Below are 20,696 nucleotides of genomic sequence, written 5' to 3'. Positions count from 1 at the left end.
AGTGGTATAAAAAATATGTACATCGAAAGAGATACGTTCCTTAGTTCTATAGTTAAACCAGTAATAATTTAATATCGTGAGATTTGAGAGAAAATAGGAAAATAAATAATTTATAACAGTCATTAAAGCTGATTCCAATCATAAGTAACATATTCCTAAACTACGAGTATTCCAGCAACAATTCAAATCGGTCAAACCAACACTCATGAAATGAGAAACATTCTTTACTTATAACCGGATTTTCTGAGGAACATAATGTGATAGTTATCATCATGAGTAATTCATCGACTACTCTGAATTTTTGGTTTTGGCATTTTAGCTAATAACGCTTTTATTTCTTTTGTTTCGTCGTAGTCCTTCCATAATTCAAATAAATTCACGATATATCTGGTAATTTCTTGAATTTTATCATAGTCAACGTTGAGTTCAGCAAACCACGTCTTCAATCCATCTTTTTGAAGAATTACACACGCAATTTGGAGACAACCTGTAAAAAATTATACATAATAATTATAAAGAGATTGAAAGATAAAAACTTAAAACCACATGCCAAACATACCAATAGCTATTTGATACGGCGGATATAGTAAACAAACATCAGTTCGTAAGCTGTCATTAACCAATCTCCAAGCCAAAGACAGCAACTGATCTTCATGACCAATATCTTGAATCATTTGTAACAATGGACGATACGGTTGGTAAACAATAAGACAACAATCTAGATTTTCTAATAAATAAAATTCGCACTCAATTATGTGATTTGTACGATAAGGAAATTCCTGAGAGTAAACGTGAGGGAATTTTTTCACTGAAAAAATGTCATAACATTGATGTATTTATAAGATTAGAATACAGGAATTGAATATGAAAAAATACAATTCTCAATTCTGAAACTCACCCGTAGTTTGACAAGCAGAAAGAAATTTACTGTTCGAAATGTTTCCGAATTCTTCTGTTTTTGCAGCTAGAAACACACATGTTGAAGCTAGCAACAAGGGATCTATACTTTTTAATGAATTACGAGCATAAAATCGCTTGAAGTAAACTGTTGCTGTGGCGATGACTTGCTGGCGTAATTTGAGCGGTTCTTCGAAAGTTTGAATGACTAATGATGAACACAGTCTGATTAGAACCTCGAATGTAATCGAAAATAGAAAATAAGATTCAACTTACAGTTTGCGAAGAAAATTAATATTTTCTGATATTCCTCGTCCGTCAAAATAGCCATATCTTGTTGTCTTTCTCGAATCAAATCCTGCTTGTCTAAAATCCATTGTTGGCTAAAATGAAATATTCACGTGAGTTCATCGCCAGAGCAGATACACGCATTGATGTAAAACGAATGGTACTTACTAGTGAGAACTTTGCCAGAAATTAGCTGCCATTGATGAAAATTTTTAATTTAAATCAACGGTAAAGTTGAAATTCATAAAATCCAATGAAGTTCGAAAGTCTTACAAAAATGCTTCGCTTTCGAGTACCGAACGTTCGAACGAAGAATAGATATCGGGTAAGGAACTGAATAAAATTAATCGCGAAACATATTTTTGAGAAGCAGAAAACTTGAAAAAATGAATCAAGAATTAATGTCTATTTCTTTATCAAAAATTGAATTTATTTTGATTTTGTCAATTTTCAGTTTTTGGCTGATTAGACAAGTGATTCCCAAACGAAGCTCGCGAGGCAGTCGCCAGGCGAGGTTCGACGTTCGAATTTCCAAAATTTTTCGAAAGGGTCGCCAAGAACCGCTTTATTTTTGAATTAAAAATCTTACGTCTTTTTTCTTGTTTTTCTTCCCACGAAGTGCAAACCGTGAAGATTTGAAAGTTTGGCATTTGTTAAATAATAATCAGTACACGAATAAGACGTATTTTGCTCATTTATTTCGTTTATTTTTAAAACCTTCAATAATTTTCCATTTCATTCATTAAAAAAAATAAAGATGTGTTTCACTGTTCTCTGTTCTTCACATACCGCTCCTACGTCTACATGAGAAGTCTGAACTAAGGAACTAAATACCAGGTATGGAAATACGCCATCTTTGGATATGGAAAAAAATTTTCAAGGACTAAATTTATAAATAATACCACCAATTTACGTTATTTTTTTACTTCATATTCATTTTAATACACAAAATAAACATTTTCCCACCATTTTTTTGATTCAATTTCATTATAAGACTGAAATGAAAAAATCACATCACCGTCAAAACTACGAAATCTATAACCAAAAATGGCGTATTTCCATACCTGGTATTTAGTTCCTTAGTCTGAACTAGTCGTCGTTCTTTGTTGTAAACAGCTGATTACGTATCTTTTCAAGGAAAGTGAAGCGTAGAAAAAATAAAAACATTCATTTCATTCGTTGTAGAATTATCGAGTCGTATCGAATTGTTAGTTAATTGCGTTTATTTATAATTTGTTTCTGGTATTGAAAGTTAATTTTTCGGTCATAATGACTGTCATAACGAAAGCTTTAGGAGAGAAAAAATCCGATAATTTGGAAGAACCTCTGGTAGATAATATCGTCGTCGAGCCTAATGATGAGGTAAATTATTCAATATTTCATTAATAATTAAACTCTTTTCACCAATTATAACGGTTTAGGTATTTTATAAATTTGTATATGTTTCCTCTCATCATCTTTACATGCATTTATATCATAATTTGAAATTTACCCAAAGGGTTCAATACGATCACATTCATTCCTAATATAGGTCATCGTTAAGCCACACGTTGATGAATCCATTACTTTATACTTGATGTGTTTCATTCGAGAATATATTTATTTGTTATAATTTACATGTTGTATCTATTTTACACAGGCCAAGAAAGCAGATCTTGAATCTGGTGGTTATCCGGTACCTCCGCCACAAAACCAGAGATACATCATATCAGCTCGTGTGAGACCTTACTACAGTTTGATGTTCATCTTGATGCTGGTTTTATTAATAACTACGAGTTTGTTGGGTATCTTCGGCACTGAATATTTATACGAGCAATACAGATATCTTGTCGGAAGTGAGGTAAATATCGTTGCATTATCACTTTTATTAAAGTTATACTTCCATTTGCGAAGAAATTCCATACTATTATGCGTGAAAATTCCTCGTACTGAAGTATTAGTCATCATTGTTCGCGATTATTCGTACCATGTCTTTCAAAGTTACGAACAGGTGCACCTGTGCAAAAATTCATCATGACCTTCGTTTTCATTGTGAACCTAGTAGAAAAAAAACGGAATTTTTCATGGAAAATTTGCAGCTAGAGTAAAATTTGAAATCAGTTACAAAATGCCCATTGTTTTATTCATCGATTTATTCAATAATGAAACAAAGCGTCTATTGCGTAGGTACATGAGCAAGTCAACTGTGTTCGAGTTTTTGATATTTATAAAATTATTTGCCTTATCAAAATCGCTGAATTTTTCTTTTTTTTCTCGGTTGAAATTATCGATCTATAAAATATGAATGAATGCGTAAATTTTTTTGTTGAAAAGGACCAAGTTTTAGATAGCGTTACCTAATACCTATCGAAATTTCATCTCGATACTGTAAACACAATGATAATGTAAATTGTTCAAATGACGTCATTACCTGCACATATTTTTAGAGTTTGTTCAGCTGTCTTGCATGAAATACGATGGTACATAGTTCTTAACTTTATTAGTCACATTTCGAGTGCAAAATTACAGTCCGTATCTATGCGAAATTCTAATCGATAAGATTATCGTAAACGTCGAAATACAAAACAATTTGGAAAAAAATTGTCCTGGACCTTAAATTCATTATTTACCACTCGATCGCTGTTAAGAAATGAGATAATAAAATAATGAATCATATCTTTGGCGAGATCTTTTGCTACTTGAATGCATTGTCGACCATGTCAATATTCTGCCTCGTATGCATATTTTCTGAAAGTTAATTCGTTGATATTATTAAGCTCGATCCTTTCAGAGAGCAAAATAATAACTTTTTAGGGAGAAAAAAATTCCATCGAGGTCAACGTTTGTAAATTGTTAGCAGCTGATTCATTTACAACAATGGGAAAGGTCGATGGAATAAAAGATCAATCGTAATGGGTACATTGTACCTTTTAAAACACACCATGTAATACACATACATTCCAGCCTATTATAAAACTTACATACGTGATTTTTCATATACCATGTGTACATTTCGTAATACCTACATGGAGATTGGAGACAGAGCGTAGAGCGATAAACCGAACGATACAAACAATTAACAGGATTTTGCGAACGTGACATTAATCGAGATTAATTTTTCAAAATAAATAAAATCATTATCATGGGAGAAAAATCGTTTGAAATTTTTTTCATAATACTTGGAACGTTACGCATCTCAGATTATTAGCATTGTTTAATTTGACCTTGTAAAGTACAACGTTTTTGTTGCCCAAAAAGTATAATTATTTCAGTTATTGAAATTTTCACGCCGCTATAATTATTTTACGAGTTCGTAGCTTTTTTTAGGTACTATATTGTTGATTTTTATTTTTGTACAGCAACAACCCTATCGAACTTGGGGTACGGTCTCGTTCAATGAAAATCCTACTGCTATGGCTTATGAAAACAACAAGATTCCCGTTAGATTCGAAAAATCGCAAGAAAATGTAGAACAAGGCATATTCTCGGTAAGTTTAAATGAAAATGAAATTCGGCAAAGGTGTTTTGCCGAGGTCTTTTTAGCACTAGTGGCAATATACGTTAGTATTTTTATCTTATCAGCGTTGAGAATTAATCATTTTTGATTATTAGTTTACGAAACACGAAATGGTAGGTAAAATTAACGCACAATTGAATACCTATTAGGTAGTAGGTATGCATGTAAAAATAATAAGCTGCTAAGAAGAGTAAGTGTTTCGAGTGTTGATGATGATGAAGGAACACTGAAAGCCCGAATTATTATTGCATACGTCGAATTTATGTGTACGCTGAACTTACCACCATTATCGCTCTTAATGATAATGGTATTGAGTTGAAGATAAATTTTTTTGCTGTGTGCTTAAAAATAAACAGTTTGATAAAATAAAAGACGAGATGAAAGACAATAAATGGCTTCATTTGTACATTAATGAGTTGATGAATAAGTAGAGACAAAAAAAGAAGTGGGGCGTTTATTTGCGTAGGAAAGAATGCTGGATCAATGAATTGAGACACTTTTCAGAATTGGCTTTTTGGGGAAAAGAAATCAGCAGTTGGGGTGAGAGTAGGCTTGGATTAAATTTAAAAGCAAAGGATCATTTAAAGTCTGGTAGATTTAATAAGAATCAACAGGGTCATCTTTGAGTTGGAAACACTCGGATTCGGTATCCAGATATACTTTCTAATTCTAGAATTATTGTGTTTAAAATTAATCTCTCTCAATGACGGAAGGTGATCTATATTTTCGTACCACTACACGTTTCACTGATGAATTTTACAGGACATCGTGGAAACTATTAATAAAATTAAACAAGTGAAGGAAAAGATAAACGAAAAAGAAAAAGTGAGTACACCTGGGTAAATGATAAGCAGGGTGTCCGACTGTCCATCTGGGTCTAATCTCTTTTCTCCATGATACGCTGTCTTTGTATTAACTTTTGTTTGTATTGCCTTTATTGGGAATTGGGAATTTGGCAGGCGTGCAACTTAAATAATAAAGCCTCGAATATTCTTCATATATTTTATGTCGCGTATTGTGAAAGTTTTACACGAGCAAACAATACACACTTTTTGCGGATCCGGATGGGAGACCGTCGCAAAAAATTGTGTCTATGTATGTACTTGAGACTCAAAATATACCTGATTGTAGAAAAATTTCGAGATATTGCAAAATATGTAGATACCTATACCTACCTATTTTTTGCAAACAAGTTGGTAGGATTTGAAAGTGCTTATTTGGGATTATTTTTGCTTTAACGTGACGTGCATTCATAGTTGGAATTAAAATTAAGTGATGTCAATTTTTTCATTATTGTGAGGATTTCTGGTGTTTTTTTTTTGGTATAATGATAATTTTAAATGTCATGCCTAGACCAACCGTTTACATTAATGGCATCCTTAATTCGATGTGCTTGCTTAATGCCAGATTGCTAGTATGTTGTGTTCAAAAATCTCATGTATGTATAGGTAATGAATTAATGATAAAGTTTCATCTCTTTCTCTACCTGGCATGAATTGGCATCTCTTTCCCTAAGTATATCATATTGTTAAAGTTTGATGAAAAATTCAACTTGGAAAATTTCTTCAACCCTCTCCTCCCCCTCCATCTTCCTCATCCGCCAAAATTAAATTTCAGCTTCTCGAATTGATTTTTGGCGGATTTTTTAAAATTTGACAATTACCAAGTATTATTAGTAAAAGTATGACAACCTATAGGGAATAGGGATTTACAGAATGCTGATTCAATAAAAATAGAATTCAAAAGTAGGTACATTGGTCCAAAATTGACATCAAGCTGTCAGTGAATTAACATATTCTACGTGCCGTTACCTGAAATTCGTTGGAATGGTGACGAACTATTGGGGGGGGGAGAGAATGACGGCGGATGTTGCTTGATTTTTCTGGAAAGTTGGGGATGGGATGTAAAATTTTGAGGTTGTTGGAAAATTCTTCTAAATTAATTTAAGAAGATTCATATTAAAAATGCTTCTATATCAGGTATTTACCCCCTTTCCATTCTTCTTCCAATGTGTCTAACGATCCTGCAAGTCCTGCGGTTGTCCTGCTTTTTTCACTTTTCATCAAAAAATCCTGCCTTTTTCAATCAGACTTCAAATTATCAAATTAATTTCGCCTTTTTCTAGGATTTTAAAAGAATTTCGTAGGAAAGGGTTCATTTTGTCGACATTTTTAGAACTTGAATCACACATTCTTACTTAAAATTTAAGAATTGTTTAAAATTTGAATCTGAGAAATAAACTCTTCCCTGCATGAAAAAACTTGTTTTTTACTTCTCAAAACAAAATTTTTGTTATGTTGAAGGAAATCTTGAGATGTTTGAAGGCACTAGAAAAGCGAAAAAATTAGATATATAATGTTGCCTCGCCTACCCCGCACTTCACTCTCTTAAGAAATCTCAGGTGTTTTTTAAAAAAATGCCTTGCTCAAAGTCTTGCTAAAGGCCTGTCTTTTCATTTAAAAATTTTGTTAGACACCCTGTCTTCCAAAAAATAATCTGAAGTGATTTTTCATTCTTGTTGTTACTGTTTTCGGAGTGATGTAAAAATCAAGTCAAAATTAAGATTGATATTGGGGGAGGGGGCATAGCATAGTATACCGTCGTATTATATCGAAATTATAGATGAAAGTTTTAGCTTTGCTATCAACCTTTTGATGCGAAGTTTCTTGTAACATTTTATTTTGAAATTTGAATTCTCGAGAAGTTGAATTTAAAGAAAACTTAACTTAGTCTAGAATGATGCGTGTGTTGTGTATAGGGGCAAGGGAAAGGGTGTGGCGATATAACTATTCAATCTTCACCCTTGAATGAAAATGTGGTAGGTATCAGGTAATTTGAAAATCTTTGATTTCTCGCGATATCCTCCATGCCCATCTAGACTAGACACAAAGCACTGCTTTATTTTATAACGAACAATATTGCAATTGACGATATTACAGGGGTTGAAATGAAAGATTTTTCAATACGCCCGCATTATTTTCCATTGCCTAATCTGATTATCGACCTAAAATACTAAAGTAGTTTCATGGTTTTAAAAATAGCTGCTAGATGCTGGTTCAATAATAAACTTCGACATGTTTTCTGGTTCGATGGAAAGAGGATGAAAGTAAATTTGACATTTTATTGTCTTACATTTGCCTCAACTCTCGGTAGAAAACGAGCTCTTTCCCCTCCAAATTGAAAATTCACCCTGAATTTTCTTGTAGATTATACAGAAACGATAGTATAGACGTGAGAACTCTAGAGGAAAAAACTTTCTATAGTGTTGCTGATTCTATTTGTTTTAATGTCGTTGTCTGTCAATTTTCAACCCAAAAAGAGGATTTCCTTAAATTATTAATTTGGTTGATAAGCTTTTTTTTCGTAATTTCTAGTTGAGGTGAAAAACTCATGCGAGAGTTTGAAATCAGCTTTGCTTAATGGCACAGCCAATTTTTCCATTTTTGCTCTTATACGTAGTTTTTTTACGTTATAAATTCCACGTTTTTGGGTATTTTATTTCACAAAATGTAGTTGTTCGAATTGATGGATGTACGTAGGAGTAATAGGATGAAAAGAAAGCAAAACATTCAACGTGGAAGGATCTTACATAGTTCGTAGTCGAAAGTTTTTGTAAAATCTTCAAATGAACAAATATTCTTCGAAACCATGTAGTTTTGAAGAGAATGGTATTGTCTGCTTATCGACGTGTGTTTATCGTATCGTTGTATATTTTCACGTTTTACGACATAGGCCTAGACCGTATAGGCAAATGCTTGCGATTATTTATTGTTTTGAGGGTTTTAGTCATCAGTCGTGTAGACTTAGACTGCGTACGTGCACCTTTGCAGGTATTATTTATTTACACATGTATAGGTACACTGTTCAGGTAACGTTGACTCAAATTTATCCATCGAGACCTCCTACGATGAGCTTCTCAATGCATAATATACGTATTATGTACTACCTACGTTTGCTTGACGGTTTTTTCCTCTGTCGTGTGGTTGGAGTTAAATTTTCAGTCACCTCGCTCTAAATTGTGGCGAATAATCGCTAAATGGTTTATGCCAGCGATAATAAAGTGCTATGCTCGTAGACGAATGTCAACGTAGCGTGGATACGAAGTAATATGACGACAATTATGTGCTAATAATTCTAGAAGTTGCCCATCACAGGGTTTATATTGCTTCGAATGTTGTAATTTATGTGCACATTTTACGTAAATCGTGGCGTTTGCTTTTCGCACTGCAAGTACAAGTAATTTATCATATACATGTATAAGAGAGATGCGAGCTTTTCAAAGTTTATTGGCCTCGCAGTCAAAGGTGGATTTTCGTTTGCGATGTACCGCGACCGTACTAGGCTACCTAAACCTACGTTAAAATACAAAACAGGGACGAACAAATGGGTACAGCTTTGATTCGATGTAAAGCTTTATAAAATGGTGCGACATTGAAAAACTATGCATACCGTACCGTACCCGTTATCGTGGTAGTAATTTTTGATAATTTCCCATTTGCCCTTGGTGATTGTCACTGTTGTTACAACCGCTGAATAAATAAACGAGGTGTAGAACTCGGCAGATGCGAATGGATATATTATGATATATGGATGTAGGTAGAGGTACACTGTACAGCGAGCCATACGACTATCTTATTTATAATTTTTATGCACCGCATAGATGCGATTTTCTATGACGTTTCAGCATTGCAAGTGCTGCAGATTTTCCTCCTATGTAGGTTAGGAAAAAGATGCAGGAAAATTGACTGTGATTGTATGATGTACCTTACTGAACTACTTACACCTTTTTAAGGTAAAATTTTGTTTAGATTTTTGGAGAGAGGAAAAAAGGATGATTTTCCCTGTGCTCGTACTTTTTCAAGGGTCCGCATGTTGGTCTTCCAAGAGAAAAGTGACAGATTCATAGATCTTCAAAAAAAATAAAATAATGAATTAGTGTTTCTTAGTGTTTTTTTTGTCCTTTTTGGTTTTGAGGAACTACCCAACTAGTGTTGTCAAACGATCCCTCATAAGAGAGCTTCCAAAGGGTAAATGTGCGAGTTCCTTCCTATAGAAAGTTTGAAAAAATAAACTCGTCGAAATCCAAAAATGTAATTTTTCCAAATCTTGTTCCTGCTGCTTAAAGAAGGGGGAGGGGGGAGTCGGTAGGTGATGATCAGCAAGTGAATAACCAAAGTACTAAAAATTCTTGCTCTTTTATCAAAAATGACTTGACAATTTTTATTTTACTTTACTAAAACAAAACAATTGAAGACGTCATAACAAAAAGGACATAAGTATGTGAAAAAGTTGTACTTTGAGAAAGAGCTGTTTGAAAGTTTGTGTGCTTGTGAAGAGTGTACTGCATTCAGTAAAATTATAGTACAATCCCTGTACTATAATTTTACTGAATATGGTACACTCTTCACAAGCGCACCAACTTTCACACAGCTTTTTCTCAAAATACAACTTTTCACATATGTCCTTTTTGCTATGACGTCTTCAATTATCAGAAAATTCACTTTTTCTATAGAAATTGCTAGAATTCCTACTCCTACGTTTTGTTGAAATTTTGATTCGTCAAATCTGTCAAAAAATCTCGCTTCTTGCAGAAAATGTCTGAAAACTATCTCAGTTTTTGCAAAAAATTCCGAAAGATATCGCTTTTTTTCAAAAATTGCTCCACAGTTTCACTTCTTTTTGTAAAAAAATTGCTCAAAATTATCGCATTTATACCTAAAAATTGCGATTCAGTCCAATTTTTTTCAGACGAGTAAGTATCTGAGTATTTGCTGAAACTGTCAGCGTTTCGATTGAGTTTCATTATTGATTTTAATTGGAATGTTTCATTTTGTAATTTTGTTTCCATGAAATTCAAACGAATTGTTTTTTCGATTTTTTTCTATATTAAAATATTTTGCTCGTGTTTTGTAACTTTTTTGGTTACTTCTCTTTTTTTGGTTGAAAATATGAGTACGAACCTGAAAATGGAGAAACTGCTGCATTTCCCTATCATACTAACTTTGGAAGCTAAAATTTTGGCCGAATGATGTGTGTTTGATTCTTGACCGACTGATATCATCATTGGCCAAATCCATGATTCCGGTCAAAAACAGATTTCTTTACTTTGAACTTATGTACAGATGACATAATAAGTAGGTTGTAGGTACCTACTTATACCACCCAAAGTCGTTGAGTATTTCAAATTCTGCGTCGAATACTATTGTTGTAAAAATCCAAGACCACGTTTAGGGTTCTCAACCCCTCATGAGAGGTTGAGAATTTGCCAATCGTCGCTTATTTTTGAGTAATTTAATGTTTTGAACATTCTTTTGGTCATTTTACTGCCAATTTTAAAAAATCGAGAAAAATAGCCGAAAACTTATGAATTAATCTTTTAGGTTTTTTCAAATAGGCAATGATATTCCCAAACGAATTAGCACCTCTGAGTCCCGGAATATCTCTCCAGTTTCAGAAATGATATCTTTATTTCTTTCGATATTTTGGCATAATTGATGCGAAATATTTGTAAAGAATCTACTAATTTTAAACCGCTCAATAGAACTTTAAAAGTGATCTTGAATTTTGACGACAATAGCATAGATCGACGCAGAATCTCAAAATAGGTACTTTCATTAGGGATTGGGCCATTTTCCTCAAAACGAGTTGGATAAGGGCTAGAGCGAATAAACTACGATTTTTTCAAAAACGCCCTCTCTTTGAGGGCCTACAATGCCTACATACATCACCCCTCCAGAGACACCTGCAGAGCTATAAAATTTTCTGAGTAACTTTCAACTCAAAACGAAGATTTCTGCTGAATTTGATCAAAATTCTCCAAAAATTTTTTTTGTAGTCCATCCTGATGTAGACCATTCGATTCAAAGGATCCAAGACTTCCAATTTATGATAAACAGCTCTACATAGTAGCTAGGTACATAATTTATTCCTTTCATTCAATGTTAATAAATAGGTTTGAAATAATCTACAATACGCGTCGCCCAGGTTTACTATTCCATTAGACTGTTCAACTTGAAGACATTATAAAAATGAGGTTAAATATCGTACACTGTTGTTGAAATAATCGACGATTATTATATCATACGACTGTCGCGAGTCGCGAGCGACGTAACTCTACTAGTATGTCAAATTTTTAGCGTAATTTTAGTAATTTTTGTTTAATAAGAATGTATATTTTCTTCTACAACCTGCCCACTGCCCAGCTCTGCCATCTACTCAATAAGTATAACTATCGGTACAAAACCTAAATAATTTTCATACACGTAATACTCCCTGTGTCTCATGAATATAGCTGTACCTATTATATTGGGAAAATATCGCGGAAATCTCAGTATATTATAGGTATAGGCTTATTGCATCGGTTCTCGAAGGCAGCGAGAAATAATAAAATAGGAAAAATTTATCGCCGCATCGATTATTAATGGTTTATGGGTCAATTGTTTTGTATACATGTTCGCCACTTGTTAATAACCGTGTTAAACCTATAATACTCGTAAAATCGACTACCAACTTGGATTTTACTCGAATATCTTCGTATTGTTTACAGGAAATATTGTCGCATTTTGGAAGCAACGATGTCGCCTCTCAGGAAATGAAAGATGAATCCATCGACCGTCCTAATGAAATCAACATCAAAGAAGAATTCGAATTAGATTTGAGTAACGATCGATATGAAAAGATCAACGTACCGTCGGGTGAAGCTAGCCGATTCATTCACGACTTTTATTCGGTATTTAGAGAAAATTTTATATAGTATTTTTTTTCCACATCTTCAGTCTCTACATTTCTCTCCCTATGTATGTATTCTTCGTGTAAATTCGCATCATGAATTGCGGTACCGTTTAATCACATCTATCATATGTGACTAAATGCGTATGAAATTGACTGATACGCGTTAAATTCATTTATTGCCGAAATGTTCGTTGTATGTATACTACTGACGAATTCATTATGCATTTCCTCTGGCTCTGGGGTATTTTTTTAAATTTGTGTCCGTCATCTGCGATGACTAGAACATTATTATCGCCTTCGATTAAATGTAATAATCGGATTTCCTGGCTGTTATACGGTTGTTTCTTCTTTTTTCCCGCAGAATTATACCGCCATCGTTGACGAGAAAAACAAACGATGCTTCGTTATGCCTTTGGACCGCAGCGTAATTCTTCCTCCGAAATCGCTGTACGATTTATTGTTCAAAATGCAAGATGGTGAGTATTATCGATGATTTGCCGATCGATTTATCTAATTAAAATTTGAATTATGATATTGAATTGATGAGGAAATACTTGATCAACACTCAAACCTACGCTCCCCTATTCTACCATAAATTGTTTTTTGTTTAGTGTGATTACTGATTTCCATTCAATATGCTGAGTGATAACTTTAAAAACAAAAATTGTATGAATTATGAAACACGTTTTTATTTTTGAATAATTTGAGAATTTGCCTTTTCGATCTTATAATTCAAAATAGGCATCGACCTATTGAAAAAGCTGACTCAGCTGACAGCTAGTGAAATGAGCTCTACCGAGTAGGAATGTAAACAAAGTGTAGTCTTCATCGAGAACTATCACTTTTGACGATTTTCGACGAAAACGTAGCAGAACTTTTTAGTTTACTTTCATCACGATATTAATTGAAATTCACGTACCTAATATTTTTCTCGACTTAATTGCAGGATATTACTCGATTGATACGGAACGAGTACGCCGCGAAATGCAAGTTGTGCAACCGGCCATTGATGATTTAGAATCATACGGAATCTACATCGCTAAGGAATGTTACGGCTTCACATCCTACAAATTAGAAAAATTCGTCGGAGGCGGTAAGTTTGAGTGATCGTTTTTCGATACATTGTTTTACCAGAAATACAGATGCATCGATTTGACTAAAACAGTCGAGATTTAAAAAATAAAATACCAACTAATCTTAGCCTAAGGAGACCTATTTCAATTTACTGATTCAATTTTTCAATTTTTTTCATTTTGTACGGCACCTAACGTACTAGTCTAGATTGGTATTTTGGTTGAAAATTAAAAAAAAAAAATTTTTCGTAAGTACTTCATTTACCTACTTATTTGGTGGTATCTTTTCAATTTGTGTGTTGCGTCTACGTCTACTACTCGGAACGATTAATTAAATACATCTCAACGGAGTCATTTAATGAAACTGGGATTTTTATGTGCATATTGGGACTGAGTTTGATTTGCGGCTTTGGTGGAATCGCTTTTAATCATTTTACGCGTCTTTTTAATAATTTTTCATGTGTTTTGTTTACAGTGGTAAAACGTAGCGTATCGGATTCTAGTTCTTTTAAATTTTTCATCGGAGATAAATTAGTCGAATTTGATATTGAAGGTATTCCACCAAGTAACGTAGTAGCTGCGGCACCTGAAGCGGTTGCGATGGCGTAAGCCGGCACAATGACGGATATTATTTTTTGTTGGACAACGGATCGTTGTTGAATAATAATGATGATTATGTTTACTTTTAATATTATTAGTCATTTAATATATTTTTTTGTTATTTTTTATAATAGTTTCACTCAATTTGTAATTGTATCATTTACCTGTTGGAATCTAGGCGAGCGTTTTTATTATCAATCATTTTTAGTCGCTTTCGTTGAGTATTTTTGTCGTTTTTATGCCGCATTGAGTGTGTTGTATCTATTTTATTAATATTTTTAATGTATATCAGTGTAGTATTCTATTTTATTTATCCATTCCATTTGTTTAACTAACTAATTAAATGTAAATTTTAAGTTAACAATTGTGTTTTATTCTCCCTTTTTTTTTATTCATTCACGAGACGTCTATTGATAACGAAAATTCAAGAATTAATTTATTAGAAATATCGTCTTGTACAAAATTATTTACAAGTGGACAGTGGATTCAATTTTACTATTTTTAATGACCGTTGAGATGCTTTTGTCGTAGTACTAATAATTTTTTCACCCACTCTCGGATTTTCTGTTCGTCATCATTGAAGGCAATCTGTGACAAGGAAAGCATTTTCGTGAAAACATTTTAAACAATAAGGAAGCTTTCGAGATGGAAATGGATACTTACACTATCGTGAAAAACAGTCTCATTTATACGTTTTACGTCGCTGAAATTATTCGATTTTACCATCTGTTCGCTGAAATTGGTAATTGCTAAATTATTCAACTCATTTTCCAATTTTAGCGATGACGGCAACGGTTTTGTATCTGGTCGATCGAGATTTGATGATTTACTAGATTTGAACGTTTTAGGAGTAAATGAAGTAGCATTTATGTCATCTAATTGTTCTTGTTTCACGACTGGATCATCTGAAATTATGCGCATAAAATAATTAAAATATCGTAGTTTTGTAAAACGAAGTACAAAAAAGCCAAAAATAGTTTACACACCAGAAGGAATAGTGATTAATTTAGGGTTATTATCGAGACTGAAATTATTCTCTGGTCTTAAGGGTTTTTGCGATATTCGTCTATGCAATTCTTGTAAAGGTTTACAATCAACAGCGATACAATCATTTGAACTAGAAGATGTCCCACGCCCATTTTCATCATTGGAAGGACGTTTGGTTCGTTTAGATGTGCTACCGGACCGTGATCGGGAACGGTGTGATCTTAACTTGGATCTCGATCTCGATCTTCGTCTGGAACGTGATCTTGATCTTCTATGAGGCGAATGAGATCTGCTACGAGATTTGTACCGTCGTTTTGATTTAGAATAATTTTTCTTTTTAGAGTAACCGCTAGAAGATCCTCGAGATCTGGACCGACTCCTCGATGTTGACCTATACCTACGCCGTGATCTAGACCGGTTTCGGTACGGTGACCTAGAACGTTGAGAACGACTTTTATCTTTTAAAGATGAACGTTTGTCTTTGTGAATACTCTTGGAGGATGTTCTGTAACTGTAAAAAGATTTCATGAACTCGAATAAGGAATAATTAGAAAAGGTAGTTCGAAATGAAAGGTAGTGTTATACCTGTCTCGAGAATGACTTCGCGATTTACGAGATCGTCTTTTGGAACTTTTTACATGACTGTCTCTTGAAGATGAAGAATCAGACCTGTTGAGCATAGAAATCACATGAATACATCGTCATTATATAACCTGAAACACATTTTTGAACAGAAGTTCGCTTTCCTTCGTCGTTTCCGCCGGGAACTTTTCCCTCTGTAATCGTCGTCAGAATCACTGGAATATTTACTCATCGTTCAGATTATCACGTTATGGTTACTAGTGATTAAGGACGAACAAAATATCGTTCCATTAATACAAGAAATGCACAACAAAATAGGAAAAAGATCTGTTATCAACACACGTTCTCTTATCAAAGTAAAGCTTTTTCGAAATTAAATTCAATTTGAACTACGTTACGATGAGAAAATTGTTAAACTCGTCTTCAGCAAGATGAATTCGCGTAAAATTAGCAATTAAATATTCAACAATACTTTCAGTACAGTTTTCCGCTGAAAATTTTCCCTTTTTTTCAAAATTTGATTTTCCATTTTTTTCATCCGATGTCATTTTGATTTTTCGAATTTTTGTTTCCAATAATTTTTTAATTCACAAAGATTGGGAACCCCTGCGGTAATTTTCCTTTAAAAAGTCGTTTGGATTTCACGTAAAGTTCAAAGTACAGCATCGAAATAAAAGTTGCATTGTAAAAACGTATGCGCAAAAATTTTCAAAATTCATCGATGTCCATTTTCTTTCCTTTTTCGCGCTGAAACGGTAATCAAGGTTATTTTTCAGTAATTTTTTGTTGCTGTAGACAGTTGGTTATTGTGGTAGTTGTAATGTCGCTCGATTATATTTTAAATTGAGTTCAATTTATAAATTTCTGTTATGTCGCTGAGTGATGTAATGGTCCAGTTTTGATAGAATAGCCCGCATTCTTAAATTACCTATTAGTGACTTGTTCTAATCAGCTGGTAACTTTCGTGCCCACAAAAATGGATTCAGATTTGCACACGAAACATAACAGAATATCTGTCTTCAAATATAAAGGAAAAGATGAAGATGTAAGTGAAGCGTTAATCTACTCTATATTTGCTTCATATAATCTTATTTTTATTAGATATTAACTTTTATCGTGTTGCCCTACTTATTTTAAACATTGCCATTTCCCATTGTGAGCCTAACAACATGGTTTCGAAAGTTGATAGTTGATAGTTCGTTAACACCTATTAACGTGGTAAATATGTGCGTACTCGTTGCTGATAATCATTGCCATACACGTCGATTACTTTTTGATCATTGATTGTCTATTTCTTGGGAATGAAAATGTATTGCGTAATATGGTAGCAGGGTTGTAAACAGTTGAGCTGTCAACGGTTATGCTGAAAAGTAGAAAAATGGCGTTTTTTGTCTCAGCCATTTTGATATCGTGTTTTATTGCAGGAAATGCGAAGAAGACGAAATGAGGTGACAATCGAATTGAGAAAAAACAAAAGGGATGAAACTCTTCAAAAGAGAAGAAATGTTCCTACTGTGGAACCAGGTACTAACATATTTCCGAATCTGACGTAAGATTCAATGACTAATCTTGAATAATTGTGACATATCGTTTCGCAGAAGATGATGATGCGGAGAGGCCCTTTGAGCCCCATGATTTGGAACATTTGGTTCAAGAAGCTCGTAGTAACCAAACCGATGTTCAATTATACGCTGTGCAGTCAGCTCGTAAAATATTATCAGCCGATAGAAATCCTCCAATTGATGCTCTGATCAAAAGCGGTATTTTACCAGTACTGGTTGAATGCTTACAGAACTACGAAAAGTATGTATTTATTTAGTATTTACTGAAGTATAACACTTATCAGATGCGACGTCTACATTGTTGTGATATGTTTTGCAGTCCGACATTACAATTTGAGGCGGCCTGGGCATTAACTAATATTGCTAGTGGTACCACAGAACAAACTCACGCTGTTGTGGAAGCTCAAGCGGTTCCGCTCTTCGTGCAATTATTGGTTTCGCCGCATCAAAACGTTTGTGAACAAGCGGTCTGGGCTTTAGGTAATGTAGTAAAGTATTTAATGAGTCGAAGTAATTGGAAGCGTTTCTAAATTCGTAATGATCGTTTATGTTGGATTTTCAGGAAATATAATCGGGGACGGACCTGATCTGAGAGATTACGTAATAAGCCTAGGAGTTGTGCCAAGATTATTGGCTTTCTTACGACCAGAAATTCCAATTACATTTTTGCGTAACGTAACATGGGTTATTGTTAATTTATGCCGGAGTAAAGATCCTCCACCTCCGAAGCAAACCATCTCTGAATTATTACCAGCTCTCAAAGTTTTAATTCATCATACCGACGTCAACGTAATTACCTCGTCCTTTCGTCATCACGATTGTATGTACTTTGAAATGATATTGATTTAAATTTACAGATTTTAGTCGATACTGTTTGGGCTCTTAGCTATTTAACGGACGGAGGTAACGATCAGATCCAAATGGTTATCGACAGCGGGATCGTACCTCTTTTGGTTCCATTACTCTCACATAAAGAGGTTAAAGTAAGCATGAATGCCGCTTGATGATTTTTCGTTGCAACGGCTTTTTTCCGTTTTATTTTTGTTTTTCCGTTTTTAAAACTCTTTGAAATGAATCTAGCTGAAAAGTGACTTGATTTAAATAGGTGCAGACAGCTGCTGTTCGGGCTACGGGCAACATAGTTACTGGTTCTGATGATCAAACTCAAGTTGTATTGAATTGTAACGCCCTTAGCCATTTCCCTGGTCTTCTTACTCATTCTAAAGAAAAAATTTGCAAAGTAAGAGTGGTTTTTGAATTATATTACGAAATGTTTTCCCCTAGTATTAGCTGTTTCATGTTTTGATTCTATCTAGTTGAAGTGCGGAGTTCGTTCTAATTTTGAATGATATGGGTAATGGGTATGCAGATGAATATTATTTGTGAAAACTGACTGATTTAATTTTGAATTTTAGGAAGCTGTGTGGTTCTTATCTAATGTAACCGCTGGTAATCAACAACAAGTGCAAGCGGTAATCGATGCTGGATTATTACCCGCCATTATATTGAATTTAGCCAAGGTGGGTGAATATTTTTACAAAAAGTAGCCTCAAATATTGTTGAGTTGCTTCCATCATCTGAAATTTTCTCAAATTCTCATTCAATTTTTTTTATTTTCATTTTTTATAGGGCGAATTCCAAACTCAGAAAGAAGCCGCTTGGGCTGTCAGTAATTTAACAATAAGTGGTAATCGAGATCAAATAATGACGTTGATCGAACACGGCGTTATCCCTCCATTATGTCATCTTTTGAGTTGCAAAGATTCGCAAGTTATTCAAATCGTTCTGGATGGCTTAAGTAACATACTTAAAATGGCCCAGGGGCAAGTGGAACAGATAGCTAATCTTATCGAGGAATGCGGAGGTACGTATACATTTTGGTATCGATTATTTTTGTATCAGTTTTGTAATCGAAATGTTGAATATTTCTATGCTCGTGTTCAGGTCTAGACAAAATAGAATCGTTACAAAGCCACGAAAACGTTGAAATTTATAAGTTGGCTTATGAAATTATCGAGCAATACTTCTCAGAAGAGGTAATAATCGTTACGAAATTACTAATCCGAATTTTTCCCCCAAGAAACACGATTTTAATAACCTTTTTTGCAGAGTGGCGCTGATAACGACGTTGTTGTTGACGGTACATCTTTCCAATTTGACCCGGATGGTACCATGCCAACAGATGTCTTCAAATTTTAACAAATCTGATCAACTAGGCGGCAGCAACGTTATCCTAAAGACACAATGTTTTATAGGACGCGAAGAAAAATACCTCCCCTTTTTTTCTATAATATATGTATTATTCAAAACAATACCCATAGCGACGCTTTAACGAGTTGAAAATGTTACGCAAAATCTGATCTATTTCACGTGAAATGAAATCCCTGAAAAACTATTCATATTTAATCAATGTACATTATTTGGACCGAGGGGACTTGAAAACGAGGGTTAACAATTTTTGAAATAAAAACGCTAACACCGTTACGATTTTGTATCGTAATTTCTGTTTTATTTAGATGTACGATGGCTTGTATCGAAGTTTTATTTGTATTTAAAACATCGTAGAAAGAATCTGGAATAAAAATGAACATATTATTTACGAAGAGTTCCGGATAAATTCTTAGTTTTTTTTTTCTATAAAAGATATCGTCTATAATAGTGTGGCGGCTCGTGTGTTTCTTTTTATTACTCGATTGATATGGAATTTTTATCAAAGAAGCGAAATGAAATTAACGTATTCTTGCTGTACATACTATAAATTTTTGTCTCTGTATTGTATAAGTTATTTTTACTTGCATAAACGATTAGTTAATTGTGTTATTTTCGGTATTGTTTGAGAAGAAATTTCAACAGTACTATGTGATGGCTGTTCCTATTGTGTTACTTAAAATCATCTTCCAAAATGTAGAGTATGTTTTGATGAACATAGAAACGTCTCGTTTTAGTCTTGTAATAAGCATCGACGAGGTGATGCTTATCGTATTATCGTTTGTAAAAATGGCTTTAATTTTATCCGATCATTCTTTTTTTAATGTGTGTTTTGATGAGAAATTCAATTGTTGTATATTTCGGATTCGAAGATGAAAGGAAATCTTTTTTTTTGTTTGTATTATAAGTTTCAACGTGGAAAATTACGGCAAAGTTTTCTTCTTTTTTTCTCTTTTTCTGTGTACCTTTTTTAATTTTTGTTCGTTGTTGCGGAAAACTAAAAATGCGCATTCGAATCAGTGAGTCGCCACCTAAGTGTAAATATTTAATCGAGATTATTTTTATGTACGTTTAGGAGACGACCAGATGTATGTGTTATATTATTTTTCTGCCCATTTTCATATAGAATGCATTGCATCTCTTCTATTAAGATCTATTATAATATTATTCCTCTTTAATTTGTTAAAAAGAATTATTCGGTAAAATAAATATAATATATGTTTCATGACTACTGCAACGAGTTTTTATTACGTGAATTGAATTAACTAAGAT

At 33.7% G+C, this 20,696-nt stretch overlaps 4 protein-coding genes across 7 annotated transcripts; 2 read left to right on the top strand and 2 right to left on the bottom strand.

The window, feature by feature from the left end:
• Positions 1-209: 209 nt before the first annotated feature.
• Positions 210-1,661, bottom strand: LOC135832653 (cyclin-C-like). The gene is made up of 5 exons (XM_065346039.1): positions 1,354-1,661; positions 1,174-1,280; positions 899-1,105; positions 560-808; positions 210-487 (listed from the first exon to the last, which is right to left on the bottom strand). The coding sequence occupies exons 1-5, from the start codon at positions 1,383-1,385 to the stop codon at positions 282-284; spliced, it is 801 nt and encodes a 266-aa protein (XP_065202111.1). The 5' UTR covers positions 1,386-1,661; the 3' UTR covers positions 210-281.
• A 644-nt stretch (positions 1,662-2,305) lies between these two features.
• LOC135832647 (integral membrane protein 2A) lies at positions 2,306-14,449 on the top strand. 3 transcript variants are annotated; one of them, XM_065346034.1, is made up of 8 exons: positions 2,306-2,547; positions 2,825-3,025; positions 4,524-4,652; positions 5,444-5,506; positions 12,228-12,410; positions 12,774-12,888; positions 13,359-13,505; positions 14,039-14,449. In XM_065346034.1, exons 1-8 carry the CDS (start codon positions 2,455-2,457, stop codon positions 14,092-14,094), a joined length of 987 nt encoding a protein of 328 aa, XP_065202106.1. In that variant the 5' UTR covers positions 2,306-2,454; the 3' UTR covers positions 14,095-14,449. The 3 variants fall into 3 exon arrangements, with proteins under 3 accessions (XP_065202106.1, XP_065202104.1, XP_065202105.1); XM_065346032.1 differs by having other exon boundaries at positions 2,307-2,547; positions 13,961-14,449; XM_065346033.1 differs by lacking the exon at positions 5,444-5,506 and having other exon boundaries at positions 2,310-2,547; positions 13,961-14,449.
• A 46-nt stretch (positions 14,450-14,495) lies between these two features.
• Positions 14,496-16,229, bottom strand: LOC135832649 (serine/arginine-rich splicing factor 4-like). The gene is made up of 5 exons (XM_065346036.1): positions 15,821-16,229; positions 15,658-15,743; positions 15,072-15,583; positions 14,749-14,990; positions 14,496-14,673 (listed from the first exon to the last, which is right to left on the bottom strand). Exons 1-5 carry the CDS (start codon positions 15,884-15,886, stop codon positions 14,587-14,589), a joined length of 993 nt encoding a protein of 330 aa, XP_065202108.1. The 5' UTR covers positions 15,887-16,229; the 3' UTR covers positions 14,496-14,586.
• A 191-nt stretch (positions 16,230-16,420) lies between these two features.
• Positions 16,421-20,655, top strand: Kap-alpha3 (karyopherin alpha3). Of its 2 annotated transcripts, none has more exons than XM_065346025.1 (11): positions 16,421-16,699; positions 17,079-17,178; positions 17,253-17,457; positions 17,536-17,696; positions 17,779-18,005; positions 18,074-18,193; positions 18,322-18,456; positions 18,632-18,736; positions 18,846-19,080; positions 19,161-19,252; positions 19,326-20,655. In XM_065346025.1, exons 1-11 carry the CDS (start codon positions 16,631-16,633, stop codon positions 19,413-19,415), a joined length of 1,539 nt encoding a protein of 512 aa, XP_065202097.1. In that variant the 5' UTR covers positions 16,421-16,630; the 3' UTR covers positions 19,416-20,655. The 2 variants fall into 2 exon arrangements, with proteins under 2 accessions (XP_065202097.1, XP_065202096.1); XM_065346024.1 differs by having other exon boundaries at positions 16,422-16,699; positions 18,074-18,199.
• Positions 20,656-20,696: the final 41 nt, after the last annotated feature.

This window comes from Planococcus citri, chromosome 1 (assembly GCF_950023065.1).
Source record: "Planococcus citri chromosome 1, ihPlaCitr1.1, whole genome shotgun sequence".
NCBI lineage: Eukaryota > Metazoa > Arthropoda > Insecta > Hemiptera > Pseudococcidae > Planococcus > Planococcus citri.
Note: the sequence above shows the minus strand (reverse complement) of the source record. Positions and strands in the feature narration are given on the sequence as shown.